Here is a 27,440-nt window from a genome sequence, read left to right on the forward strand (position 1 = left end):
ATTGTTTCAAACAAATCATTTTAGAGGAAGATGATGATGATTCAGATGATAGCAACAAATAGCATTATCCACCATTTGCCATGCCTAAAAAGATGACTAATTTTAAGTGGGTGTTAGGAGCGAGATTTGGTACCAAAGATGAATTCAATGAAGCAATTACCAACTATACTATCTACAATAGGACTTGTTTGAAAGGATTCAAAAACTAAAAGGACTTATTTGAGACTTTTAAAACTTAAAGGATCACTTTAAAAAAATTGAAAAACTTAGATACATTTACCAAAATAAATATATATAAGTTAGTATAAAAAGAAAGGAAAACGAAAATAAAACAATAGTATGGGTTGGGCCTAAACCTATGAGATCCAGATCCAATAGATATTGAGTTCGGGTCAAAATTTCACAACAAAAACCCCTCACAGCATCACATTTCAGAAACCCTAATTCAGTTGTGCTTTGTGAGTAGAGGGAGAGAGAGAGAGAAGCTCGAGCAAGCAAAGCAGCGGCACAACCATGGCTACCGCAAGGACTGTTCAAGATGTTTCTTCACACGAGTTTGTCAAAGCTTACTCTGCTCATCTCAAAAGATCTGGCAAGGTTAATCAATCCACCCAAAATTTCTTTCAATTTTTCATTTTGATTTTCTATTTTGATTGTTGATGATTTGATTTGTTTTGATTTGCTTCATGGTTTCGTGAAATTTTGGTGAATTAATCTGTTTTAGTAGCTTTTTTTTTATTGTTATTTATTTGTAATTGTCGTGATTTATTGTTTAGATTTGTGTTTTTAATGTTATGTTTTATGTTTGGTTTGGTTAAAGTTTATAACTTTGATCTTCTTTGTTGTTGTGTCTCGTTGAATGTAGTTGTTTTTATCTAATCCTAACAAAAAAAAACGTTTTTGATTTGATTGAATGAGTAAATAGACAAAATGGTTGTTGTGATGGAATGGTTTGTAATGTTTATGTGATTCAGAGTAAGCATTTGTCAGAAATCTATCGATGTGATAGATTTGTGATTTTTATCTTACCCTTGTTTTTGATTAGTTTAGTGAAAACATTCAACTTGATTATGATTTTTGGTAATTAAATTAGGACTGATTTTCTGTATTATATGGTTTTGATGTCACTTTAATGCTATGAATAAAATGGCCTATGTAATTGGAATGTCCATTGAACTTTCAAAATTTGTTGTTGAATTCTTATTCTAAATTACATTGATTTCGTGGTTTCAACTCATTTGTTGGCTTAGTTCTAGAAATAACTTTCATGATGCTTTTGATTTGTGTATTGTACTGTGTAATTGTAAAGTCATTTTTTGAAGTTGTTTATCTAGTATTTTAAGTTGAAAATTAGAATATTATTCTAATTCTAGTTTATGTTTTTTTTTTTTGTTATTTTGTTATGAACAGATGGAGCTTCCAGAATGGACCGATATTGTGAAGACTGCAAGGTTTAAGGAGTTGGCACCTTATGATCCTGACTGGTACTATGTCAGAGCTGGTGAGTTTCTTTTGTGTTTGAGTGATTTGTCAAAACTTTTGAGAAACATTTTTGATCTTTTTTTTCATTGAAATTTGCAATGTGTTTTTTGTGCCGCAGCTTCCATTGCAAGGAAGATCTACTTGAGGGGTGGACTCGGTGTTGGTGCATTCCAGAGGATTTATGGTGGAAGTCAGAGGAATGGCAGTCGCCCACCTCATTTCTGCAAGAGCAGTGGTTCCATTGCTCGCCACATTCTTCAACAGTTGCAGAACATGAACCTTATTGAGATGGACACCAAGGGGTAAATAACTCATTATCCTTGTTAGTTTGCTATAGTTTACAATACGGTTGTTACCAGCAATGAAGAGAATAGTAACAGTAGAATTAGTCTAAGCCGCAACTCAAATTGAAAAGCTATTTTAATGTTCACTTGTAATTTTTTAACAACATTTGTTTAGCAGTTGTTCATGCTATTCTGCATCTGTGTTCTATTTATATTGTGATTGGCTTTGCTTTAGAAATAGTTTATGCTATTCTGCATCAGCCCTTGTATCATATGTTTTTAACATTTGTTTTTCTGTGTCACAGTGGCAGGAAGATCACTTCCAGTGGAAGGAGGGATTTGGACCAAGTTGCTGGACGTATTGTTATTGCTCCTTGATCTGTAAACTGCTTCTAGGTTGAGTTTTGTGTTTTGAGATATGTGATGATAACAAAGATAATGTGCAATTTTGATTTTAGTCATTGAGTGGCTTATGTATTAGACTTGTTCAATGCTATGTTGCTTTTTAGTCTTTTAGTTTGTCTTATCACATTTTATTCACTGGATTTTTTTGGAATTTCACTCTTAAAATTCTTGTCTGTTAAGTTTGCTTTACAAAATTATACCTATCTATCGTCTTGTAATGTTATAACTACACCGCATGTTCCCCGTTACAACTAGCATTTGCATATTTTCAAACATATGACATTTGCTTATTATCAAGGCTGCCCTTAATGTCATGCATAATTTCCTTCACTTTGTGCCTCTACTTGCAGTTTTACTTAGTAGCACCTCTGCTCCCAACCTTTCATTTTACATTTGGTAATTCCTAAAACTCTATCTTGCCCAACGCCCACCATCAAAATTGGCACCAGGAGTGTTTGAATCAAAGTCTCCGGCCAACCCATGATTTGAATCTATCTCTCCTAGATTGGATAACTGGGATCCGTTATGGTATTGTTATTAACCGGGTACCGCAGCTGAGGTTCAGTAGGATATCTTAGATTGCAAAACTTTTAATTTGATTTATTAGGTACAAGGCTTATTCTGGGGTGAATAGTTACAAACAATAAAAAGGATCTGCAGATATCCAACACCACCACAACTAACAACAAAACTACATATAGCAACAAATGCAACTCACGCACTAAACAGAACACAAAACTGAAGCTACAAGCTACAACTGGGTGCCCACACTTTTGAAAGGAAACCATTAGATTATAAGAAGCTCAGCAATATAGCTGCAGTTATAAGAGCTAGTCTGCCTCTTCAAAAGACCACACCTGAAACTACACACCACAGTCCGAACAACTTAACTCCAAAGAAACATCCCTGACACTTAAAAAATAAACCTCTGCGAACACTGGAATAAAAAAGGGATTAATGTGTCCTGCTAAGCGGCTCCTACTAAACTGATAGCACCTTCCTTCCTCTTCAAATACACACAAATGAAAAGCTATAATCACCAATGAAGTCCAGAAGGAAAAAAAGAAGGGGTGAAGATGCAGCCCTTCAAAATACAAGAAGTACGAAAAAGGCAAAAGTACAACCAAAACAAACACAGTCCAATTCTAACTAAATGACACTGCCAAAGCCACTTGAGTAATCTAAAGTCTATACAAATGATGCTAAATGGTTTTGATGACATGCTTAATTTCTATTGTAACTGAAGAGCTTTTCATTTTAATCACTTCATTCCTTTAGATGCAACTATTTGCTTGTTGGGAGTAGCATTTGAGGTCCCCAAGTTTTTATTTTGAGTATTCATTTAATTATTCTGTGAATTCAAAGCTACTACAACAGAAATTGTGGACAAACACTTGAGTTATAATCCATTATCAACTTTATATGCAGTATTTTTGAGACACTTTTCAAATCAACCAAAATGAATGAAGCTAATTGTATTTTGTAGTTACTTTATTCTCTTTCTTTTAGCTTAGAACCCTAGTTTCTTATATTTTTCTTTGTTGTAGCATTTAGAGCCTAATTGAGAGTTGAACTCAAGAAAGCATCTACATATAGGGGTATTTCCAAAGTGTCTCAAAGACATTATAGAGGTGATAATAGATAATAACCTAAGAGCAACTTTAACGGACAATGTCATCATCCATTTTATGGTTTTTATTAAAGTTTGCTGTTTGAGAGATCTCCGACACAACAGTAAAAAAATGTATTATATATGCGTAAATGAGTTAAATTGTTGAAATTCAATGTGAGTTTCTTAATATTGTCCATTGGAGTAAAAAAAAAAAGAATGAATTATTTTATGATATGGCTCAATGAGATACAAAATAATCTTTAAAGAAGATCACCATTGTAGTTGCTCTAAAGACTAAAATAGAATCTATTGTCCGTAAATTCTTCACCTAAAATATTCTAACTTAACTCTTTGACATAAACTCGGGCACTACAATGAGATGTTAAAAGATATCTTTCAACTTAATCAAAGTATGTCCTCGAATCCAACTCTAAAATGCAACATTGTTAAATCTCTGACAGCTATGTCATAACAAAAACCTTCTTTTGGAAAATGACATGTCTTCTCGGAGAGTCTTCCAAATTTCCAATGCACTCTATCCGGAACACCAAATGATTCCTTCAATTACTTCATAACATTACAACAATTTTAATAAACCAGTCAACCATATGAGCTGTTGAAATTGGCAAAATAATCTCCAAGAAAATCATTTGGGACAAAAAAACATTCAAATCAGCGCATTCCTCCAATTTTGATATTAAGAAATTTGGACAGTTAAGATTTGAGAAGTTTCCTTTGTCATATTATCATTATAGTATCTAGATGTTAAATATCTAACAACATTTTGAATAGAACAACAAAGCACCAGTGGTCTAGTGGTAGAATAGTACCCTGCCACGGTACAGACCCGGGTTCGATTCCCGGCTGGTGCAAATTTGAGGGAGCTATGATGATAATATCTGTGGTGTTCGGTAACATCACTTCTCCTGAAACATTGGATGAATACCATACCCCTGAGCTCCTTTTTTATTTTTGCAAATTTCAAGTCGTGTATTTTTTTGTTGTATATTATTGTTAATTCTGTTGAATTAACTAACTGTTCAAAAGAAGAAGCATGTCCTGTTTTCGAGTCATCCCTTGTGCATGGTGGAAATGGCTTCGTCGCAGCAATGGTATGTATAGAGGATATGCCAGGACTAGAGTGCTCCTTGGTTTTAAGGTTCATGAGCTACGTGCTCCTTGGTTTAAGGTTCATGAGCTACATTTATGTGGCGATCCTAGTGTTTTGCATATTGTTCGAAAGACATATCAAGGTACAAAAGATGAGTTGTGCGAGCAACAATATGAGAGGTTCAAACAGTTGGTGGTAGAAGCCAAGACACTGCTTGGAAAGGCATGTCAAGATTTAGGAGATGAGTTGTGTGAGTAAACATTGTGAGAACTTTGCCACCAGAAATTTGTTCAATGATCAAATGGGGACGGGCCTGAACCTCAACATTCAAAGGGTGATTTTCAGTAGCCTTTCGAAGTACAATGGTGGCAAAATTCTTACTGTTCCAGCAAATTGCAGGAAGAGCTGGTAGAAGAGGATGCCTTTATCCCGATGGACCGCTACTACCTTGCATTTGGATGATATGGATTATTTGATCAAGTGTTTGAAACAGCCCTTTGACCATGTTACGACGGTTGACATTTTTCCTTTTTACGAGCATGTAGAATTGTTTGCCGGCAACTTCCTAATATGACATTCAGCTAACTTTTAGAAAATTTGGTAAAAATTGCTGTTTGGATGGGTCATACTTCTTGTGTCCACAGGATCACATATACAAAACTGCTAATATGTTAGATGACTTAGATCAAATTCAAGGGCTATGTAACATTAGTCACATTTGCAACACTGTTCAGTCAAAAGGTCCCATCTCCCAGGAAGCATGCCTAAGAATTATTCAAGACTCTTGGACCTTGAGAGTAGACATCAAGTATTATTGTCATATTTGTGGTTATCAAACTATTTTGATGAGGAAAATTTTCCATATGCAAAGAAAGCCGAGGCAATGGCGCCAGACAATGCTTGCTTACTTGGTTAATCTCTTGTCAAAGCGGGTTGGAAACCTGAATCAAGGAATAGAGGAGAACCAAAAGCTGGAAAAAGTGAATAGCAAACATAATTAAGAAGGATCTTGGATATTCAAGAGTCAAGACCACAGTCTCCTGTTAAATTATATGACAAGTGTACCTTTCGATGTATAGCTTCTTATTTATCAAATTTTTCTGTGTGGAAATTAGAACATTTCCTTCATTTCAAATAAACTCCGGCTGGTTTTACTATCCGTGCATATGCATTCATTGTCTACTTGAAAGACTTCTGGCTAGTCATGCTTGCACTTCTTTTACAGAATCGATATTTCCATTGGTTCATTATTCCGGCTTATAAATTATGTATTTTTATTCCTGATTATGTATTTTTTTTTCCTGTTATTCAGGAAAAGGCAGGAAAATTCATATCGCTTAAAGAAAATAATTTCATAATATGATGACTTTGGAGGTAAAGGAAGAACAGTGGTGCCATTGCTCATCAGTCATCAAATTTGCGACCACAAATTCCTGAGCGTTTGATGTGGCTAATGAGACTCAAAATAATCTTTAAAAAAAGATCATTAAAGTTGCTCTAAAGACAAAGAAACTCAATTACTATACGTTTGATGTGGACTATGTCAGAGCTGGTGAGTTTCTTGTGTTTGAGAGATTTGTCAAAACTTCTGAGGAACATTTTTTTATCAATTTTTTCATTGAAAATTGCAATGTGTTTTTTGTGCTGCAGCTTCCATTGCAAGGAAGATCTACTTGAGGGGTGGACTCGGTGTTGGTGCATTCCAGAGGATTTATGGTGGAAGCCAGAGGAATGGCAGTCGCCCACCTCATTTCTGCAAGAGCAGTGGTTCCATTGCTCGCCACATTCTTCAACAGTTTAGCAGTTGTTCATGCTATTATGCATCCGTGTGTTTTATTTATATTGTGATTAGGATTTGCTTAGAAATAGTTTCTGCATCGTCCCTTTGTATCATGTTTTTAACATTGGTTTTTTTTGTATCACAGTGGCAGGAAGATCACTTCCAGCGGAAGGAGGGATTTGGACCAAGTTGCTGGACGTATTGTTATTGCTCCTTGATCTGTAAACTGCTTCTAGGTTGAGTTGTGTTTTGAGATATGTGATGATAACAAAGATAATATGCAATTTTGATTTTAGTCATTGAGTGGCTTATGTATTAGACTTGTTCAATGCTATGTTGCTTTTTAGTCTTTTAGTTTGTCTTGTCACATTTTATTCACTGGATTTTTTGGAATTTCACCCTTAAATTGTTGTTCATTAAGTTTGCATTGCAAACTTATACCTATCTATCGTCTTGTTTGTTATATATTCACAGCTAGTTCCCAGTTACAACAAGCATTTGCATATTATCACCTGTGCTCTCAACCTTTTGTTTTACATAGAGTAAATATGATTTAGTTAAATCTTTTTGGAACATGTCATATCAGAAGCGTTGATAAATATTTATAAACTCTCGAGGTTCAAGATTTTACACGAGCTATACATACTAAATTATAAATATGAAATTGGAATTAAAGGGGTGCATTGAGTTGGTTACTTTCACTGCTGATTTATTGAAATTCCGTTATGCTTATTTATTGAAATTCTGAAGCATATTCCATGAATGGAAAATAATTAATTAGTATTCTGTGGTTATGGGTACCACATAATATTATTAGGTGGCAAAACTTTTACTCCAGCTTCAATTTGTTGATTTTCAATATTCAATCTTGATACATCTGAGTATGTTGAAAGAAAGAAATCTTGATCATCATCTATCTGGCTAAAGTGGCTAAGGCAAATATATTAACATAAAATTTCAGAGTAAGTACAATGCATACTTTGGGGTTAAAAGTTACAAGCAATGACAAGATTATGAAGATGGCACAAAAGATACCTAATCTGAATTGAAATAAACAAAGATACACACATCCAAATCCCACACATTTGATAGGAAACCAGAAGAATCTCATCAATATAACTGCATTTATGAACATCCAGTCTGAGCTTGTTGCATGAACAACTTAACTCCAAAGAAACGTCCCTGACACTTGAAAAATAAACCTCTGCAAACACTGGAACAAAAATAATTAAAATGGGATTTATGTGTGCTGTTAAGTGGCTCCTGCTACAAACTGATAACAGCCTCAATGAAAGTTAACTATCATCGAAACACAACCCCTCAATGTACAAGCACAAACCATATTGTATGCTATTGAAAGAGGTATTTCACCGCTCTAGTCGTTGGAACTCGCAAGTTACAACACTCAAGTTGAGTAGGATTGTATATAGGTGGTAAAATTCCATCTGAGTTCAAACTTAATGGATTTGAATCCTTTAAAGTGAGTAAAATGTACAATCAAAAAATCAAGAGTTATTTGGGACAAAAAAACATTCCTCCAATTTTGACATCAAGAAATTTGGACAATTAAGATTTTAGAAGTTTCCTCTGTCATATTATCAATCATTGTAGTCTGTAGATAATAAATATGTAATAACATTATCATCAATTGAATAACAAAGCACCAGTGGTCTAGTGGTAGAATAGTACCCTGCCACGGTACAGACCCGGGTTCGATTCCCGGCTGGTGCAATTTTGAGGGAGCTATGATGATAATATATGTGTTGTTCGGTAACATCACTTCTCCTGAAACATTGGATGAAAATAATACCTCTGAGCTCTTTCTTTTATTTTTCGAGCCTTGACCTCAACCTTCGAAGGGTGATTTTGAATCGCTTTTTGAATCGGTGATAAAATTCTTCCTGTTCCAGCGTCACAAGTTAAGATGATTGCAGGAAGATCTGATAGAAGAGGATGCCTTTATCCTGATGGACTTGCTACTACCTTGCATTTGGATTTTGGATGATATGGATTATTTGATCGTGTGTTTGGAACAAGCCCTTTGACCACGTTACGAGGGTTGGCATTTTTCTTTTTTACGAGCAAGTAGAATTCTTTGCCGGCAACTTCCTAATATGACATTTAGCCAACTTTTAGAAAATTTGTTGAAAATCGGTGTTTGGATGGGTCGTACTTCTTGTGTCCACAGGATAACCTATACAAAAATGCAAATATGTTAGAGAAAGTCTAAGGGTATTGTTAGAAAATCGTTTTAACTTATGTTTTTCTCCTATTAATGTTAGCGATCCCAAAGCTATATAACATTAGTCAGATTTGCAGCAGTGTTCAGTCAGAAGATCCCAACTGCCAGTAAACATGCCTATGGGCATGCTGAAATGTTCGGCACAGAATGATTCAGGACTCTTGGACCTTGAGAGCAGGCATCAATTACATGTGGTTCGTCCCATTTTGATGAGGAAAATTTTCCATGTACTCGGTCAATCTCTTGTCAAAGCGGGTTGGAAACCTGAATCAAGAAATAGAGGAAATCCAAAAGCTGGAAAAAGTGAATAGAAAATAGAATCAATAAGGATCTTGGATATTCAAGAGTCAAGAGTCAAGACCACAGTCTCCTGTTAAATTACATGACAAGTGTACCTTTCGACGTATAGCTTCTTAATTTATCAAATTTTGCTTTGTGGAAATTAGAACATTTCCTTCATTTCAAATAAACTCTGACTGGTTTTACTATCCGTGCATATGCATTCATTGTCTACTTGAAAGACTTCTGGCTAGTCATGCTTGCACTTCTTTTACAGATCGATATTTCCATTGGTTCGTTATTCCGGCTTATAAATTATGGTTGTCAAAATGATATCTGCTACATATTTCTTTCATTCCTGATTATGTATATTTTTCTGTTATTCAGGAAAAGGCTGGAAAATTAGCATCGTTTAAAGAGAAAGAGTTCATAATATGATGACTTTGGAGGTAATTCTTTTACTAATATAAGTTTTGACTTCTTCATAGGGCATCACCGAACTTTTTTGTGAGTTGTTCCGGTGAATAGTATCTCAATTAACATCATTCCTGAGGATTTGTGGTTGGAGCCAGAGGAATAACTGCGGTGCCATTGCTCGTCACATTCTCCAACAGTTGCAGAACATGGACATCATTGAAATGGACACTAACAGGGTCAGGACTCGCTGTCCTTGTTAGTCTGCTTGGTTTCCTCAAGGCTTTGTTTGCGAGTTTAGAGGGAAAGGGAGGGGATGGGTTTGAAAAAAAAGGAAGGAGCAAGTGGAAGAAATAGATGACATTGAGAGGAGAAGGCTTTGGGGGTTCATTTTTCTTCATAATACACAAACCCAGGTGTTCTTTAAGTATGAAATGAAAATCTTCAAGAGATCGATTGTTCTGTTATAACCAAACAAAATAACCTCTATGTTAGGGAAATAGGAACTAACAAATGTAGTTGTTGTAACTATAACTAACCTCTTTATTAGGAACTAACATATACATGTTATCAAGCATATAAGAGTTCCATTTCAATGAGTTTCTTATTTTTCACTTTGTATAGTTTAAAGTCTTTTGATTACATGCTAAATTTCTACTGTAACTACAGAACTCTAATCAATTCTTCAGCTCTTTGCTTGTTGGGCAGACCCACATGTAAGTGCAGCTAAATTTTTGCTTTTTGATCATCGTAAAATATTTTCTGGAATTGTTGCCGAACTAACTTAAGTTTTTTGTTTTCTTTTATTTTTCCAAGTTGGTTCATCTTTATGTTGATGCAGCTATATGTTCTATACAAATTGGTTGTCCTATATCTACTTCGATTTTGCGTGGTTTGCACGGCTTGCATGTGGTGATAATGTGTAGAGTGTAGATATTCAATGTGAAAGGAAGGTTTGAAATAATTAACTGATGTAATATAGTTTCTGATGAAATCTTGCATAAGTGAAGCTGCTTTGCTGCAGTGTGTGAATCGGTATAGAGGTGAATCTGTCTCAAGGCTGGAGCAGTAACATCGATACCAAGATAAAAGCAAGGTTGACTTTCGATGGTTTGGGGACACAATATATGTGGCGCATTCTTACAATATGTATTTAGAGTTTTCTTTGTCATATTATCATTGCAGTGTCTAGATGTTAAAGATGTAATAACATTATCAATAGAACAACAACAAAGCACCAGTGGTCTAGTGGTAGAATAGTACCCTGCCACGGTACAGACCCGGGTTCGATTCCCGGCTGGTGCAATATTGGGGCTGTGATGAAAATATTTGTGATGTTTGGTAACATTACCTTTCCTGAATCATCGGATGAAAATAATACCTCTGAGCTCCTTTTTTTTTTTTTTTTTATATGTATATTTATGCGGCGATGTTTTATTTTGGATATATTCGGTCTGGGAATTGTGTTGTTGCGTTCTCAAGGAGAGATATTTGAGGTTAATTTAGCCATCGATGTTATGTCATACACGGAGCATTGCCAACAGAAACTTTTAGGCAGCAAGCTGATTTGTTCAAACAATCAAAGTAACAAATACGACATCTAGTTGCTAGTGATGCAGTGGGGATGGAACTGAATCTCAACATTTGAAGGGTGATTTTCAATAGCCTTTCGAAGTACAATGGTGACAAAATTCTTCGTGTACTGGTGTCACAAGTTATTTGCAAGAAGAGCCGGTTGAAGAGGATGCCTTTATCTCGATGGACTCACCACAACCTTGCATTTAGATGATTTGATTTACTTGATAGAGTGTTTGAAACCACCTTTGATCATGCTACTAAGGTTGGCCTTTTCCTTTTTATGAGCAGGTCAAATTGTTTCCCAGACAACTTCCTAATATTACATCCAACCAACCAGCACTCAGAAAAATTCGGTGAAAATTCCGTTTTGACGAGTCATACTTGTGTTAACATGATCACATAAAGAAGTTGCTAATATGTTAGAGAAGATCCAAGGATTCTCATGAAAACTTGAGGGAAAAAACCTTACCAGGAAAACACCGAGGGATAAAACCATGGTGAATGGAAAAAAAGTGCACTGAAAAGCAACGAAAAACAAGCAATCTCATGACTAATAAAATCTAAACTAAGGAAGTCCAGGCATATTCCTAATAAAAACATCTATGATACTAGAAGGTATGAAATTCCACAATCTGAAAACCAAGAGCTGCTGTCCTATTAACACAATGATTATCTTCACGAAAAATAAGCATATGCATTCTATGTTTCCATTGGTTCATCATTGTGATTTGCGACTTCAAATTACGGTTGTCAATATGATGTCTGCTACATATTTCTTTCATTCCCAACTCCATATATTTTTCTGTTACATTCCGATGGTTCAAAGAATATAATTTCATAATATGATGATTTTGGTGGTAATTTTGCTAATGTAGATAACTTTTAACTTCTCCCTATGGATCTATATTACTCGCCGAAATTTTTTGTGAAGTATTCCAGGTAATAGATCAGTTAAATCCGCGATGAGAAATGAAAAGGCTATTTTAATATGTTTTCTTGTATGTTGTGACTAACATTTGATTACCAATAGTTGAGGTTAATTTGTATCAGTGCTTGAGTTACTGCTTATTGTGATTTGTGACCGGGATTTGCTTAAAAATAATTGATGCTATTCTGCATCAGCATGTGAGTATTTTTATCATATTATATAACACAAGTTTTTCTTAATCTCAGTGGCAGGAAAATCACTTCCAGTGGCCGGACGGATTGTGGTTGTACATTGATCTGTAAAGTGCTTCTAGGTTTTGAGTTCTGTGTTGGAGATGTGGTGATAATAGATTGTGTTCAATTTTGATTTTACTAGAATTATCCGAAGGTCTTGGGAATATTAATCATGAGTTGATACTAAATTAGCTTTCTGGTCAATTGCTAGATAAAATTATGTCAATTCTGAATGACCTGGTAGAGCAGACCATGTGCAGACTTATATTTTGAACTCTAAATTAAGAAAAGTTTTATGTTTTCTAGAATTCTCCAAGTTGAAAGAGACTTGTTTAAGTGCTTTGGAGAATTCATTTAACAATTCTGTGAATACATAGCTATTACAATTGTCATACCCTAAATTTTGACATAAAGTCCCACTGACGCGCGTCGTTTGACTCTGATCGATCTCTGACTTTTTCAGTGAAAATTCGACAGAGAGATATTTTAAAATACCTCATTCTTGTTCCGATTGCGGGCCCTTTTCTCTCCCTTTTTTTTCTTTTTTATTTCATTATCTAACTTCCACCTTTTATTAATTTTAATTTTTTAAGTTAGTTACCTTTTAATATTTAATAATGTTTATTTTCCGTTTTTTTGTCCAATGTTGTCGATAAGTCCGAAAGTTTTCAGCAAGGGTCCAAAATTATTTTATTTTATTTTTTCTTTTCTTTTCTTCTTCGTACGCCTCATGTTCAGGCAAATTCATAGGGTCAAATTTTTGTTGCCAAATCCAGTAACGCGGTAGTAACCTCTGCAAGTTATTTCCTTATTCTATTCAACCCTAATGCTATAAAAGCAAGCCTGCAAAATACAGAGAAAAAAAAAAGAAGGATTAGAAAACCCTAGCCGCAAACCTGCATACAAAGACCGAATCAAAGAAACTTGCATCAAATTTCTTTTTTTTACAATACAGTCACAATTCTAAAACTCACACAAACTCCTCACAACTGATCCAGACACACAACAATATCACAGACAACCAGCATCAACATCACAGCAAAACGAATCCACCTTCAGCCACGCATCATCGAAGCACAAAGGCCGATCCAGACGGAACAACAACAATCGACGCCATTTTCCACAGAACCGGACCGTTTCCAACATCCGTTCAAAGAACCGAATCTGAACCGAACCAAAAGGGACAGCAGAGAACCGGATTCATTCAAAGGTAAAAGGTAGTAATTTCCGTTTTTGTAGATGTAGATCTGTTTGTTCTTGGTGTTTGGTGAATATTTTTGTTCTGTTGTTTTGTTTGTTCTTGTTTTTCGGTTCTAAATTTGTAGATCTAGAGTTTGTAAGGTAGGATTTCAAAAAAGTGAGTTCGGATTCGTGTTTAAAACCAAAAAGGATATCTGAATATGTAAAAAAATTTGAAAACGGAGAACTTTCACATCTCCGGTGCGGCGGCGGCGCCTTGTTGGGCCGGCAAAACACCACACCGGAGCGGTGAAGCTCGCCGGAGAAGATGAATGTTCATCTTCCTTGTTTCTTTTTTTCAGAAAATATTTTAGAGAGAGGAGAGAGCTTTACACGAGAAATAAAGAGAAGAGAGAGAATGGGACTTTGTAAAATGACTGAAAAATGGTTCACAACATATATATACCCCTTCTGAATCGAACCGGCCCCTTTCCGGTCCAACCCAGTAACCCGAACCGGCCCGTTTTTTGCTTAAGCCCAATTGTTTCTTACAATTTTTATTAATTATGCCTCTGTCTTTACTTTCTGCACCTCCTTCACTTACAAAAATTTTGCTTTGTGTTGATTGTCTATTTACTGTTTTGTTATTTTATTTTCATTATATTATTGATATAGTATATTTGAATCATCTCATGCATGTTTAATTTTATTTTATTGGTATTATTTAGTGTGTATAATTAGGAAATTGATGTAATTTATTTTGCGCGCTTTATTTCTTACTATTATATTTCTCTTGAGACCATAGAATGTATCTAGGAATTGATGTAATAACACAACGCACCGACACTTCACGTTTATTTCTTGCGACGTTACGCCGTTACGCTAGTTTTACTATTAGTCTAAAAAATCATTTTTTTCCAAAAAAATCAAATATGCAAAACTTCAAAAAATATTTTCTTAATAAACCTTGGCTTGTAACCCAAGTGTTTTTTTTCCTTTTATTTTTTTAATCAAATGCTTAATTGAATTAATATTCCGATTTTCTTGTAATTAAAATTTGACCAACCTCACCTTATTTTATCTCATGCCTTGAGGCCTCTTATCCCTTCTTAAAACCTTTTTTTTTCTAAAATTTAAAATCAACCAACCCACCAAAAAGAAACTTTTTAGGTGAACTACATTGGTTTTGATCCCTTTTCTTTAAGGGTATGTAGGCACAGGATTTTTATCCTTCCAAATCAAATAAAAATAACCAAAAACATACTTCTTCTCCCTCCATTCTTTCACTTAGACTTTTAGGTAATAATTTTCAAATAAGCAAATGAATTTAGCACAAGATAAATTAGGTAAGAGGTCCATACGGAATACCGTAGATGCTTAGGGTGCTAGCACCTTCCCTTCGCGTAACCAACCCCCGAATCCAAAGTCTCGATAAGGGTTTTTACTCATTTTTTCCCTTCCCACGAATAAAAATCGAGAGTTCAAAGATTGACGATTCAAATCAATTAATGGTTTGATATCCGAAAATCTCGAGCACAACAATCGAAATAGACGTCTTTGAAATCAGTGTATACTAACTTTCAAAATTACAATTTTTTTTTTTTTTTATAGAAAAAAGTTTAGGTGAGTTGAGTTCGAGGACTCACCACCAGAGTCACGACATGCCTCTGAACTCAAAGAGTATTTAGAGAGGGTATTTAGAAATCTTCCACCAAAAACGGTCTTAACATCAACACAGGGAGTTGAACCCACAATTTTACGAATGAGTCAACTTCTTACCAACTGAGTCATGACAATTAAGAATCATTTATTACTTAGTTGGATTGTGTGACTACATACGAACTAAAGGGTAATTTTCCCATGAAAAAATCTTATATAAAGTTCCATACTTTTGTTGCCTAACCAAATTATAACACACGGATTAACTTTTGAGACACCTTGCAAATCAACTAAAATGAATGAAAAGAGTTGTATTTTATTTTGTAGTTGTTTCTTCTCTTGTTCTTTTAGCCTAGAACCTAGTTTCTTACAGTTTTCATTGTTGTAGCATTTAGAGCCTAATGGAGAGTTGAACTCAAGAAAGCACCTACATATAGGGCTTGTATTGTGTGCCAGTTGTGTTACAATTTTTCGCACCATATAGCAATTCTTATTTTAAAAAACCAATCAACTATATGAGCAGTTGAAATTGTCAAAAAAATCATCTGGGACAAAAAAATTTCAATTCAGTGCATACCTCCAATTTTGATATCAAGAAATTTGGATAATTAAGATTTGAGAAGTTTCCTTTGTCATATTATCATTGTAGTCTATAGATGTTAAATATCTAATAACATTATCATCAAATGAACAACAAAGCACCAGTGGTCTAGTGGTAGAATAGTACCCTGCCACGGTACAGACCCGGGTTCGATTCCCGGCTGGTGCATATTCGAGGGAGCTATGATGATAATATCTGTGGTGTTCGGTAACATCACTTCTCCTGAAACATTGGATGAAAATAATGCCTCTGAGCTCTTTCTTTTTATTTTTCTTTTTTGCAATTTTCAAATATTGTATTTTTTTGTTGTATATTATAATTATTGTTAAGTCTGTTGTTGAATTATGGAGGCGAAGAAAAGGAATTGTTGTAGTCCACTCAGATTGTTGACTATGAAAGTTTTTGATGAGGTTAATGCCAAAGGTGTTTATTGAAGTCCGTTAACTGGTCAAAAGAAGAAGCATGTCCTGTTTTCGTATAATATGTCGCATGCACGGTGGGAATGGCTTCAAAGTAGGAATCGTATGATATGACTATTGTTGACGAGATTCAGATGATGGCAGATTCATATAGTGGGTATGCCTGTACTAGAGTACTCATTGGTTTAAAGGATGATGAGCTACATTTATGCGGTGATCCTAGTGTTTTGCATATTGTTTGAAAGATATATAAAGATACAGAAGATGAGTTGTGCGAGCAAAAACTATATGAGAGATTCAAACAGTTGGTGGTTGAAGCAAAGACCCTGCTTGGAAATGTATGTTAAGATACAGGAGATGAGTTGTGTGAGCAACATTATGAGATTTGCCACCAGAAATTCGTAGTCAGCAAGTAAATTTGTTCAACGATCAAAGTACATCAGTGACAAAATTCTTACTGTTCCAGCAAATTGCAGGAAGTGCTGGTGGAAGAGGATGGGTCGTACTTCTTTTGTCCATAGGATCGCATATACAAAATTGCTAATCCGTTAGAGAAAATCGAAGGGTTATCGTTAGAAAATCGTTTTAACTTATGTTTTTCCTCTATTAATGCTAGGGATCCAAAAGCTATGTAACATTAGTCAGATTTGCAACAATGTTCAGTCAGAAGGTCCCAACTCCCAGGAAACATGTCTATGGGCATGCTGAAATGTTCGGTACAAAATGATTCAGGACTCTTGGACCTGAGAGTAGGCATTGAGTATTATCGTCATATTTTTGGTTATCAAGCCATTTTGATGAGGAAGACTTTCTATATGCAAAGAAAGATGAGGCAATGGCTTCAGACATTGCACTTACTCGGTCAATCTCTTGTCAAAGCGGGTTGGAAACCTGAAGCAAGGAATAGAGGAAAACCAAAAGCTGGAAAAAAGTGAATTGCAAACAGAACCAAGAAGTGGAGTCATTTAAAAAACTGAAAAAATGATCTTGTTATATTATATGACAAGTGTACCTTTCGATGTATAGCTTCTTAATTTATCAAATTTTGTCGTGTGGAAATTAGGACATTTCCTTCATTTCAAATAAACTTCTGCAGGGTTTACTATCTGTGCATATGCATTCATTGTCTACTTTTCTGGCTTCTGGCTAGTCACGCTTGCACTTCTTTTATAGAATCTATATTTCTATTGGTTCATCATTCCGGCTTATGAATTATGGTTGCCAAAATCATGTCTGCTACATATATATATATATATATTTCTTTCATTCCTGATTATGTATTTTTTTTTTCTTCTGTTATTCAGGAAAAGGCAGGAAAATTTGTATCGTTTAAAGATAAATATTTCATAATAATATGATGACTTTGGAGGTTATTCTTCTACTAATATAAGTTTTCACTTCTTCGTAGGGTATTGCCATTGAAAGAGATTTGTGTCATCTTGTCTAAGTGCTTTTAAGTATTCATTTAATTATTCGAATACATAGCTTGTACAACTGAAATTATGGACAAACACTTGAGTTATAGGGGTTCATTTAGAGCCTAATTGCGAGATGAACTCAAGAAAGCATCTACATATAGGGGTTGATTTGCAAGGTGTCTCAAAGATACTACAGAGGTGATAATAGGTGATAATAGATAATAACCTAATATTCCATTGTTCTAATCCATCATCCATTTTATGGTTTTATCAAATATGAGTACTTGTGGGATCAATATGAGTTTCTTAAGATTGAACCAATGAAGTAAAAATGTGAGTCATTTTAAAATGACGTGGCTCTAAGACTCACAAAATAATCTTTAAAGAAGATCACCATTGAAGTTGCTCTAAAGACTAAAATAGAATCTATTGTCCGTAAATTCTTAACCTAAAATATTCTAAGTTAACTCTTTTGTAACATGACGTATTCAGCTAGGACATAACCATTTCATAGTTGCAACATAACGTCTAGTTAGATTCAGTTTATGTCAAAAGATTACCACATCACACAATTCTCAAGAACAAAAAGCTACTAAGCATATTTGATACATATAATGCAATGTTCTGAGATCGCATAAAGCATCGACATGTTCAAATTCCACTATACATCAATGATATAGCGTCGCTTTAGCCTCTATTTTGACAATATTTTATACTAAATAGCATATGTGTTGAAAATTGACTCAAGAATTGGATGTTGAAGCACTGAGGAAACGTGGCATGATTTGCAGGGCAACGTGGCACGATTGGTTGGTTCAGATTTGTGTTTGTCGCTGGAAAAATTGTGGCACGATCCAGGAGGAACGTGACATGATGGAAGATGAACGTGGCACGATCCAGGAGGAACGTGGCACAATGTAGCGGATAAGGTATAGTACTGTACTATACCTGCTCCATCGTGGCACGATTGGGTCGAAACGTGGCACGATACTGCGTATTTCTGAACACTATTTAAGGCTTCTTTCTTCAATTTTTTGGAGAGAGCTTTGAGAGAGAAACTTGAGAATACAAAGGAGGTAACTTTAGGGTTGAATGTCTTTGTAGTGAGGTTCTCTTGAGGGTTGGGAAACATTGTAAACACCTTGGGTAGTGAGATTTCACCATTGGAAGGATCAAAAAGCTTTCTTTTGTGTTTTCTCTTAGGATTCATATTGTGAAAGTGGGTGACACAAAATGGGTAGAAATTAAGTCTTGTTCTTGTGTAAGTTTGTAAGCTAATTTCTTGTAACTCTTTTGTAACACTTTCATCATAGTAGATTGGAGAGCTGCTCTCTCTCCTAGATTAGGTCATATTGGACCGAACTGGGTCAACAATCTTGGTGTGTTTGTTCCTCTCTTTCATTGCTTATCTTTATTGTTGTGATTATGCTTGTGGTGTTGCTCTACACTTAGATTTATGTCTGTTTTTGTTGTTGTTGCTTGTAGACACTTTATCTATTGATTACCACTTCCTTTTGCTCCACACATCTTTGTTATTCATTGGTGTGATTTTGTACAAATTCACAACAATACGGAACAACAATTTGTTCATATTCCTGTTGTTGTAGCATTATAGCACCACTATAGCCGCAATTTAACAACGCTGATAAAATATAATATAACATCATTACATATCTAAGACCATTATCCATAGAACAATTAAGCACGAATGGTCTAGTGGTAGAATAGTACCCGGTTCAGATCCGGGTTCGATTCCCAGCTGGTGCAAATTCTAGGGAGTTGTGATAAAAATAATTCTGATTTTCGGTAACATCACTTGTCCTGAAAAATTGGATGAAAATAAAAACCTCTAAGCTCCATTTATTGTTTTGTTTTTCCTTAACAAAGTTATTAAACCCTTTGGTTCCTCAATGTGTGAAGTGTATGTATCGTTGCAAGCACATCCACAAGCTCAATACATGTATGGACTACAATGAAAACGTCTCATACTGACAATCATGATCAAAATGACTGTTTGCTCATCTTAAAATAATAGTAGGAATGATGATGAATTTGAGAAGAAGAAAAATGAGATGGATTTTATGAATTGGGGGTTGCGTGCTCCTATAGAATTATACTGTGAGCTTAAGAAAAGGGTGTGGAAGAAAAGTGTGTAAAGTGTCATACATTCGCATAAGATTTCAAGATGTATGAGAGGTTCAAACAGTTGGTGGTTGAATCCAAGACCCTGCAAAGGTATGTCAAGATACAAGAAATGAGTTGTGTGAGCAAATTAACATTATGAGAGCTTTGCCACCAGAAACTCGTATTCAGCTAGGAAATTTGTTCAACGATCAAAGTACATCGGTGACAAAATTCTTATTGTTCCAGCAAATTGCAGGAAGAGCTGGTAGGAGTATGCCTTTATCCTGATGAACTGGCCACTACCTTGCAGTTGGATGATATGGATTATTTGATCGAGTGTTTGAAACAGCCCTTTGACCACGTTACGAGGGTTGGCATTTTCCCTTTTTACGAGCAAGTAGAATTGTTTCCCGGCAACTTCCTAATATGACATTCAGCTAACTTTTAGTCAGAAGGTCCCAACTCCCAGGAAACATACCTATGGGCATGCTGAAATGTTCGGCACAAAATGATTCAGGAATCTTGGACCTTGAAAGTAGGCATCCAGTATTATTTTCGTATTTGTGGTTATCCAACCATTTTGATGAGGACAATTTTCCATATGCAAAGAAAGCCGAGGCAATGGTGTCAGACAATGCTTGCTTACTTGGTTAATCTGTCTAAGGGATGCAAGCTGAACAAGCAAATTAAAGAGATGAAAATCAGAATTTCATTTAACAAGCCAATGTAATATAATAGTACAACAGCCGGAACGATCACAAGAGAAAATTAATATAGAAAGGTTTCCATTTCCTTGTCACTAGCAAGTAACATGCAAGCTCATATGAGTTGGCACCAATCAAAACTATTCATTTGTCTTCCACTATTTATGTTATAAATAATCGAAGATAAATAAATGATTTTGATTGATGCCGACTTAGAGTGCAAAAGTATCAGAGTGCAACTTGGACATCCCAACTATGTTCCAAAACTATCAAATATAATTTGCAACACCTTAAAAAAGAAATTTAAATAAAAGAAAATGATAAACAAACACTTGGGGGGACTATACTTAAACCCAAGATAACAATAAAAGATTAAACAGCAAACGTCTCGTTATAAACTTTACCGGACAAACCCTGAGGGATAAAACCATGATGAAGGGAAAAAAATGCATAAGAAAGCAACAAAAAACAAGCAATCTCATGACTAACAAAATCTAAACTCAGGAAGTCCGGGCATATTCCTAATAAAAACATCTATGATACAAGAAGGTATGAAACTCCACAATCTGAAAACCAAGAGCTGCTGTCTTATCAACACAATGATTATCTTCACGAAAAATATGAGTATTCATAAAAGGCAAACTCCTAGTGATATCCAAGAAATTTAACCACCTATTCCTTAATTGCCACGGAACTATGTTTGGTGACTTAAAAAATAAAATCACCAAATGTGAATTAGTCTTCGGCCAAAGTGGGAATCAACTCTTTTTATCTGTATCATAACAATCTCTTGTCAAAGTGAATTCAAAAGGCTAATAAATCAGTCAAATCCGCGATGAGAAATCAAAAGTCTATTTTAATATGTTATCCTGTATGTTGTGACTAACATTTTGATTAGCAATGGTTGAGGTTAATTTATATCAGTGCTTGAGTTACTGCTTATTGTGATTTGTGACTGGGATTTGCTTAAAAATAATTGATGCTATTCTGCATCATCATGTGAGTATTTTTATCATATTAATTAACATAAATTTTTCTTAATTCCAGTGGCCAGCTTCAAGGTTTTGAGTTCTGTGTTGGAGATGTGGTGAATGGTGATAGTAGATTATGTTCAATTTTGATTTTAGTAGAATGATCCAAAGGTCTTGGAAATATTAATCATGAGTTGGTGCTAAATTAAATTTCTGGTCAATTGCTGGATGAAATCATTTCAATACTGAATGACCTGGTGAGCAGAACATGTGCAGACTTATATTTTGAACTCATTAATATTTTCTTCTTCTTCTTCTACTTCTAATTACTTATTTACAGGTAAAAGTATAATATTGCTTATTCTTAGATTACATGTAATTTTTTGGCATGTACTTGTTGTATAAATCAAAATTTTTTAACAACAAACATTATAATTATTCTCTAAAAAAATAAAACATGATAAGTTTTTTTATTTTTATTTTTTTAATTGTATTTTTTTAGGGGCCTATTTTTATTAAGAGAGCCGAGCCTCCAAATTCACATGGACGATCCTGCTAACTTTTAAAATTACAATTTATTTATTTTTTTTATAGAAAAAAATTTAAGTGAGTTGAGTTCCGGGGCTCACCACCAGAGTCACGACATGCCTCTGAACTCAAAGTGTATTTAGAGAGGTATTTAGAAATCTTCCACCAAAAACGATCTGAACATCAACACAAGGAGTTGAACCCACAATCTTACGAATGAGTCAACTTCTTACCAACTGAGTCATGACAATTAAGAATCATTTATAACTTAGTTGGACTGTGTGACTACAAAGGAATTAAGGGGTAATTTTCCCATGAACAAATCTTATATAAAGTTACATACTTTTGTTGTTGCCCAACCAAATTAAGATTTTAGAAGTTTTCTGTGTCATACTATCATTGTAGGCTCTAGATGTTAAAGATCTAATAATATTGTCAAAATGTACAACAAAGCACCAGTGGTCTAGTGGTAGAATAGTACCCTGCCACGGTACAGACCCGGGTTCGATTCCCGGCTGGTGCAATTTGCAGGGAGCTATGATGAAAACATTTGTTGTGTTTCGGTAAACATCATTCCTCCTGAAACATAGGATGAAAAACATACCTCTGAGCTCCATCTTTTTTGATGTTTCTTTTTGCAATTTTTGTGTTGTTTTGTTAGTTCTGTTGTTGAATTTAGTAATAGTTAGGGATGATGATGTTTAAGAGAATGTGGTACCAATAGTGGTAAAACTTATACTGCTTTGCAGAGATTTATGGAGGCAAAGAAAGGGAATTGTTAGTCCCCTCTGATTGTTGGTTATGGAAGTTTTTGTTGGGGTTAATGCCAATTGTCAATGGTGTTTATTCAACGCGTGACTATTATTGACGAAATTCAGATGACGGCAGATTGGTATAGAGGGTATCCCTGACGAGCTACATTTATGCGGTGATCCTAATGTTTTGCATATTGTTCAAAAGACATATCAAGATACAGAAGAATGCAACAAAAACGGAGAAGAATGAAGCAAAAATGAGGTAAAGCGCCACCGGAGAAGTTAGTTCCAGTGGCCGGAGAGATACTTCCGAGGAGAGAGACGAATCATCATTGTTTCTGGAATCAGTAAACCATCTGGTTAAAAACAAAAACAAAGGAAAACCAGTTGTTTACAAATTTATCTAGCTTGATGAAGTTTTATTATAGGGTGAAGACTTCAAGGTTTAAGGGTTGGCTCCTTACAATCCTGACTGGTACTATGATGATTGCTAAAGAAACCTGCTTTGGGCTTCCTACAATGTTACTCCGCTTTGGAAACGAGGATTTTGGAGGTATCAACACTTATGTACAAAGTTAAGATGCTTAACTCAACATATCCTTCAACATCGCAGAAAAAGCTGCAAGAATTTAGGTCATATCGATCAAAATGTTTGTAGCGAGAGTTCCAAACCGGAAATGAAGTCAGCTGATGGTACGCAGTGCCGTTCTAATGGTGGACTCCAAAATTGCCATTTCTTTCGTGACCTTAATGATCAACAAAATTCTAAGGAAGAACCTTGTGGGAACATCATGCGTGTGATGCTTCATGGATGTCAAACTACAGTTGCTTTAATCGGCAATGTATTGACTAATCTTGTCATGCATCTGGAAATACAGGATAACGTTGCAATTTGTTTATTCTGTCTTCAATTATCCAGTTCTTAATTAAAATTCGTTCCGGATCATTTATTTTTGTTTATTCTCCGGTTATCCTAACCTAGAGTCTTAGATACTATACTTAATCTTCTTATATGATTCCTAAATGTACTGATTCAATTTATGTAAGGAGTCCACTTCTGGTATACCATTTGTCTATTCAGAAGAGTACTGGTTAAGGCCAATTTGTTTAAATTGAAAAACTTCTCATCTAGTTTGTTGGAGATATTGTGAAAAAATATAACCAGTGAAGAGTTTGAAGGGATTTTTCCGGGATGTCATGGTGCTGGGACCTGAAATTGATTCAAGCCGCTGGCTTAGAAAACAGTGAAGTGAGATAATGAATGAAAATGGGAGAAAACTAAGGACATTTAGAAAGAACCTCGACGTTGAATCTCAAACAAAAATGTCACTATAAAAGAGAGAAATGTACAAAACTAGATGATTTTATGGCTATTACACAACTGAAAATTCTCTTTTAAGTTGTAACATACTCCAACAAACTAAAAGACCAGACCACAACAGAACAAACTACAAACAACTAAGGCAGTAGAAATGCTACAATAAGTTTAACACTTAAAATCACACACATTACAATAATAAATTAATATACGATAGTTTCTAACGTATACACGGTTATCACTCCAAGCGATTCCTGCCTCTATCAAAACCATGACTACACAGTACCAGATTGCTTCAGAGATTAAAGACATCAAGTTATCACTTGCTGGAATCGAAGAAAGAAGTACACGGTTTGAGTTTCAGTCTGGAAGTGGATCAGAAAGCTACAGAGGGACTAAACTGACCCTCGAATGGCTCCTTATTTCATTGAAGAGACTCAAGTTGTTGGGTTTGAGTCCCCAACAAATGAATTGGTTAGTCTTTTGGTGGGGGGAGCCAATGAGCGCACATGGGTTTCTGTGGTAGGCATGGGAGGACTCGGAAAAACAACTCTTGCTAAGCATGTTTTTGATAACCAGTTGGTGAAAAGCCACTTTGATTGCTGCTCTTTCATAACAGTTTCTCAATCCTACACTATGACGGAGTTGTTGATAGATGTGATAAAATCATCTTGCATGAACAACAATGAGACTATTCCAAAGGGTCTGCGGAAGATGGATGACAAAACATTGATTACTCGAGTAAGACAATACCTCGAGTCAAAAAGGTACTTGGTTTTATTTGATGATGTTTGGGAAGAAAACTTTTCTGATGAGATTGAACATGCCTTAATTAGTAATAACGAAGGAAGTAGAATCATCGTGACCACTAGAAAAATGAACGTAGCAGAATATTTTAAGAAATCTTTTCCTGTTCATATTCACGAACTACAACCTTTGATTCCAAACAAAGCATGGGAACTGTTTTGCAACAAGGTATTTAGAGGGCAGTGTCCAGAAGATCTTGAGAAAATGTCCAAGGACATTATTCAAAAATGTGCAGGGCTATGACTTGCAATTGTGGCCATTGGTGGTCTTTTGTTCGACAAAGGCTAAAACCTTATTTGAGTGGAGAAAGGTAAGTCAAAATCTAAGAATGGAGTTAGAGCGCAATGTGCATTTGACTAGTATAATAAGGATTTTATGTCTTAGTTATGATGATTTGCCTTACCATCTGAAATCATGCATGTTATACTTTGGCATGTATCCTGAGGGACTACATCATCAAACGAAAAAGAATTACTAGGCAATCCGGCTGAAGGGTTTGTTAAGAATGAGCACACAAGACCATTCGAGGAAGTTGCTGAAGAGTACTTGATAGAGTTGGTACAGAGAAGTTTGGTTCAGGTTTCCAAACTTGGCTTTGATGGGAAAGTTAAAAGATGTCAAGTCCATGATTTGTTGTGTGAAATGGTTATTAAAAAAATGAAAGATTTTAGTTTTTGCCATTCAGTGCATGAAGGTGATGAACTAGTCACTGTTGGAATAACTAGGCGCTTGTCTATAGTAGCCATCTCCAACAATATGTTGCGAAGAAATGGTAACTCAGGAATTCGCGCTGTATTAGTTTTCGACAAAGGTGAATTTCCTAAACGGTTCATGGATGGATTATCTTCCAAGTTCAAGCTTTTGAGAGTTCTTGAACCTGAGTCGTACAAAAGTCACAGTTATTCCAAGTTCTATTGGTAACCTAATCAATTTAGAAACCTTGGATCTATGGCATACCAAAGTTACTGAGTTACCAAGGGAGATAAACATGCTCACAAAGCGAAGGCTTCTTCCAGTTTATAATAGAAAACATGAAGGACATTATTCTATTTTGAATTTTACAACAGGTGTGAAAATGCAAGAGGGTATTGGATGTTTGAAGTCATTACAGAAACTTTACTTTTTGGAAGCAAATCGAGGTGGAATAGACCTTATCCAGGAGCTCAAGATGCTGACACAATTAAGGTAGGCATACGTTGTATGCGCCGAGAATATGGAAATGCATTATGTGCTGCAATACAAGAGATGAAACACCTTGAATCTCAAAACATTACTGCTATCGTTAAGGAGGAAATCCTTGACTTGGATTTCATATCAACTCCACCTGATCTTATTGTGCTCAACTTGAAAGGAAGACTAACAAAGTTGCCTGATTGGACTCCAAATCTCAAGTATCTTGTGAAGTTAAGACCTGGCTTATCTAACTTAGTCAGTGATCCACTAGACTCTTTGAAGAATTTGCCTAGTCTATTGAGGCTGAATTTGTGGGATGATGCCCTTTTCTGGTGAAAGTTTACATTTTCATGTTGAAGGGTTTCCAAAACTAAGGGAACTGGATCTCACTAGATTAAATAAGCTAAGTTCTATCACTATAGACAATGGAGCTTTACTTTGTCTTGAACATCTCAAATTTAACAACAACCCTAAGTTGAAAGTGGTTCCACAAGACCTCAAACACTTGAAAAACCTTCAATTCCTTGGATTTGCTGATATGCCACATGAACTAGTTGAAAGCATTGATCCTGCAAAAGATGGAAAATGCCATTGGATTATCAATCATATTCCCCGTGTACTAATCCGTCAGAAAGTAGGATTGGGATTTTATAACATGACTTGCACCGTATTCCTACTACATCCAATGTCTGAATCATCAAGGTACTCACTCTTTCCTCATACCATGAATTGTTTCTCTTATAAATGTTTGAAATTACATTGCTACTCTCTCCAAACTCCAATGTATATTTTTTCTAAATCGAGTTTCTCATTTAATGCATCAAACTTCTCTTCAAATGAATGTTTGCATCTTCTTGATTTAAGTAAAACTATACTTAAATGCATGCACAATAAGAAAAGTAATCATATAACTTTTTATTATAAACAAATTATAATGTTTAAGTTGGTTGTGTATATGCATGTCTAGCATGTATTGAATGAAAGTGGCTATATTCTCATCATGCATGTTTGTGCAAGTCTTGCTGAACAGATTCAAATTCTTCATGTTGCTGCTCAAGAGAAGATGCACTTTGTCTCTTTATTCCTTCGTCTCTTTATTCCTTCCATGGTGTGCTTGAATTTCCAAATAATTGTTTCCTTGAATTGAACTCATCAACTATGATCAAGGAATATGTACTGTATTAATTGACATTTGGTTATGGTTTATTTTTCTGTTTTCTTCATTTGTAAAGTTGTTTATTATTGGTTTTGGTGTGAATGCATTACTAAAAAATATAATGGATATTTCAATTTGCTATACAATCGTGATACCAATCATACACTAAACCAAATGGATTCTAATAATGTACTATTTTTTCTCCAAATGAATTTCTCAGCTTTTACTTTCACCATTAGCTTTGATAAAGTATTAATCCCAACAACTCAATATAGCATAA

The 27,440-nt window shown here is 35.1% G+C and overlaps 2 protein-coding genes, 6 non-coding genes and 2 pseudogenes across 8 annotated transcripts; all 10 read left to right on the forward strand.

The window, feature by feature from the left end:
* The first annotated feature begins 423 nt into the window (after positions 1-423).
* On the forward strand, positions 424-2,350 carry LOC25488609 (40S ribosomal protein S19-3). The gene is made up of 4 exons (XM_013603502.3): positions 424-597; positions 1,411-1,501; positions 1,601-1,784; positions 2,072-2,350. The coding sequence occupies exons 1-4, from the start codon at positions 514-516 to the stop codon at positions 2,142-2,144; spliced, it is 432 nt and encodes a 143-aa protein (XP_013458956.1). The 5' UTR covers positions 424-513; the 3' UTR covers positions 2,145-2,350.
* Positions 2,351-4,584: 2,234 nt separating this feature from the next.
* TRNAG-GCC (transfer RNA glycine (anticodon GCC)) lies at positions 4,585-4,655 on the forward strand. Its single transcript has one exon. It is a non-coding gene; the product is annotated as a tRNA-Gly (tRNA).
* A 17-nt stretch (positions 4,656-4,672) lies between these two features.
* LOC112420030 (DExH-box ATP-dependent RNA helicase DExH18, mitochondrial-like) lies at positions 4,673-5,882 on the forward strand (annotated as a pseudogene).
* A 374-nt stretch (positions 5,883-6,256) lies between these two features.
* LOC120579466 (40S ribosomal protein S19-2) lies at positions 6,257-7,080 on the forward strand. The gene is made up of 3 exons (XM_039831837.1): positions 6,257-6,268; positions 6,377-6,446; positions 6,545-7,080. The coding sequence occupies exons 1-3, from the start codon at positions 6,257-6,259 to the stop codon at positions 6,913-6,915; spliced, it is 453 nt and encodes a 150-aa protein (XP_039687771.1). The 3' UTR covers positions 6,916-7,080.
* Positions 7,081-8,334: 1,254 nt separating this feature from the next.
* TRNAG-GCC (transfer RNA glycine (anticodon GCC)) lies at positions 8,335-8,405 on the forward strand. The gene has a single exon. It is a non-coding gene; the product is annotated as a tRNA-Gly (tRNA).
* A 9-nt stretch (positions 8,406-8,414) lies between these two features.
* On the forward strand, positions 8,415-8,494 carry LOC112420572 (small nucleolar RNA snoR114). The gene has a single exon (XR_003010753.1). It is a non-coding gene; the product is annotated as a small nucleolar RNA snoR114 (small nucleolar RNA).
* Positions 8,495-10,843: 2,349 nt separating this feature from the next.
* TRNAG-GCC (transfer RNA glycine (anticodon GCC)) lies at positions 10,844-10,914 on the forward strand. Its single transcript has one exon. It is a non-coding gene; the product is annotated as a tRNA-Gly (tRNA).
* Positions 10,915-15,884: 4,970 nt separating this feature from the next.
* TRNAG-GCC (transfer RNA glycine (anticodon GCC)) lies at positions 15,885-15,955 on the forward strand. The gene has a single exon. It is a non-coding gene; the product is annotated as a tRNA-Gly (tRNA).
* A 6,448-nt stretch (positions 15,956-22,403) lies between these two features.
* Positions 22,404-22,474, forward strand: TRNAG-GCC (transfer RNA glycine (anticodon GCC)). The gene has a single exon. It is a non-coding gene; the product is annotated as a tRNA-Gly (tRNA).
* A 1,961-nt stretch (positions 22,475-24,435) lies between these two features.
* LOC11434379 (disease resistance protein RPM1-like) lies at positions 24,436-26,340 on the forward strand (annotated as a pseudogene).
* The last annotated feature ends 1,100 nt before the right edge of the window (positions 26,341-27,440 follow it).

This window comes from Medicago truncatula, chromosome 3 (assembly GCF_003473485.1).
Source record: "Medicago truncatula cultivar Jemalong A17 chromosome 3, MtrunA17r5.0-ANR, whole genome shotgun sequence".
In the NCBI taxonomy this organism is placed as follows: domain Eukaryota; kingdom Viridiplantae; phylum Streptophyta; class Magnoliopsida; order Fabales; family Fabaceae; genus Medicago; species Medicago truncatula.

Bases quoted from the DNA above. Each gene is read 5' to 3' on its own strand.
- LOC120579466 (XM_039831837.1), top strand. The intron at 6,447-6,544 runs GTGAGTTTCTTG...TTTGTGCTGCAG, and splicing joins TGTGGACTATGTCAGAGCTG to CTTCCATTGCAAGGAAGATC.
- LOC25488609 (XM_013603502.3), top strand. From the start codon at position 514: ATGGCTACCGCAAGGACTGTTCAAGATGTTTCTTCACACGAGTTTGTC. The intron at 598-1,410 runs GTTAATCAATCC...TGTTATGAACAG, and splicing joins ATCTCAAAAGATCTGGCAAG to ATGGAGCTTCCAGAATGGAC. The intron at 1,502-1,600 runs GTGAGTTTCTTT...TTTGTGCCGCAG, and splicing joins CTGGTACTATGTCAGAGCTG to CTTCCATTGCAAGGAAGATC.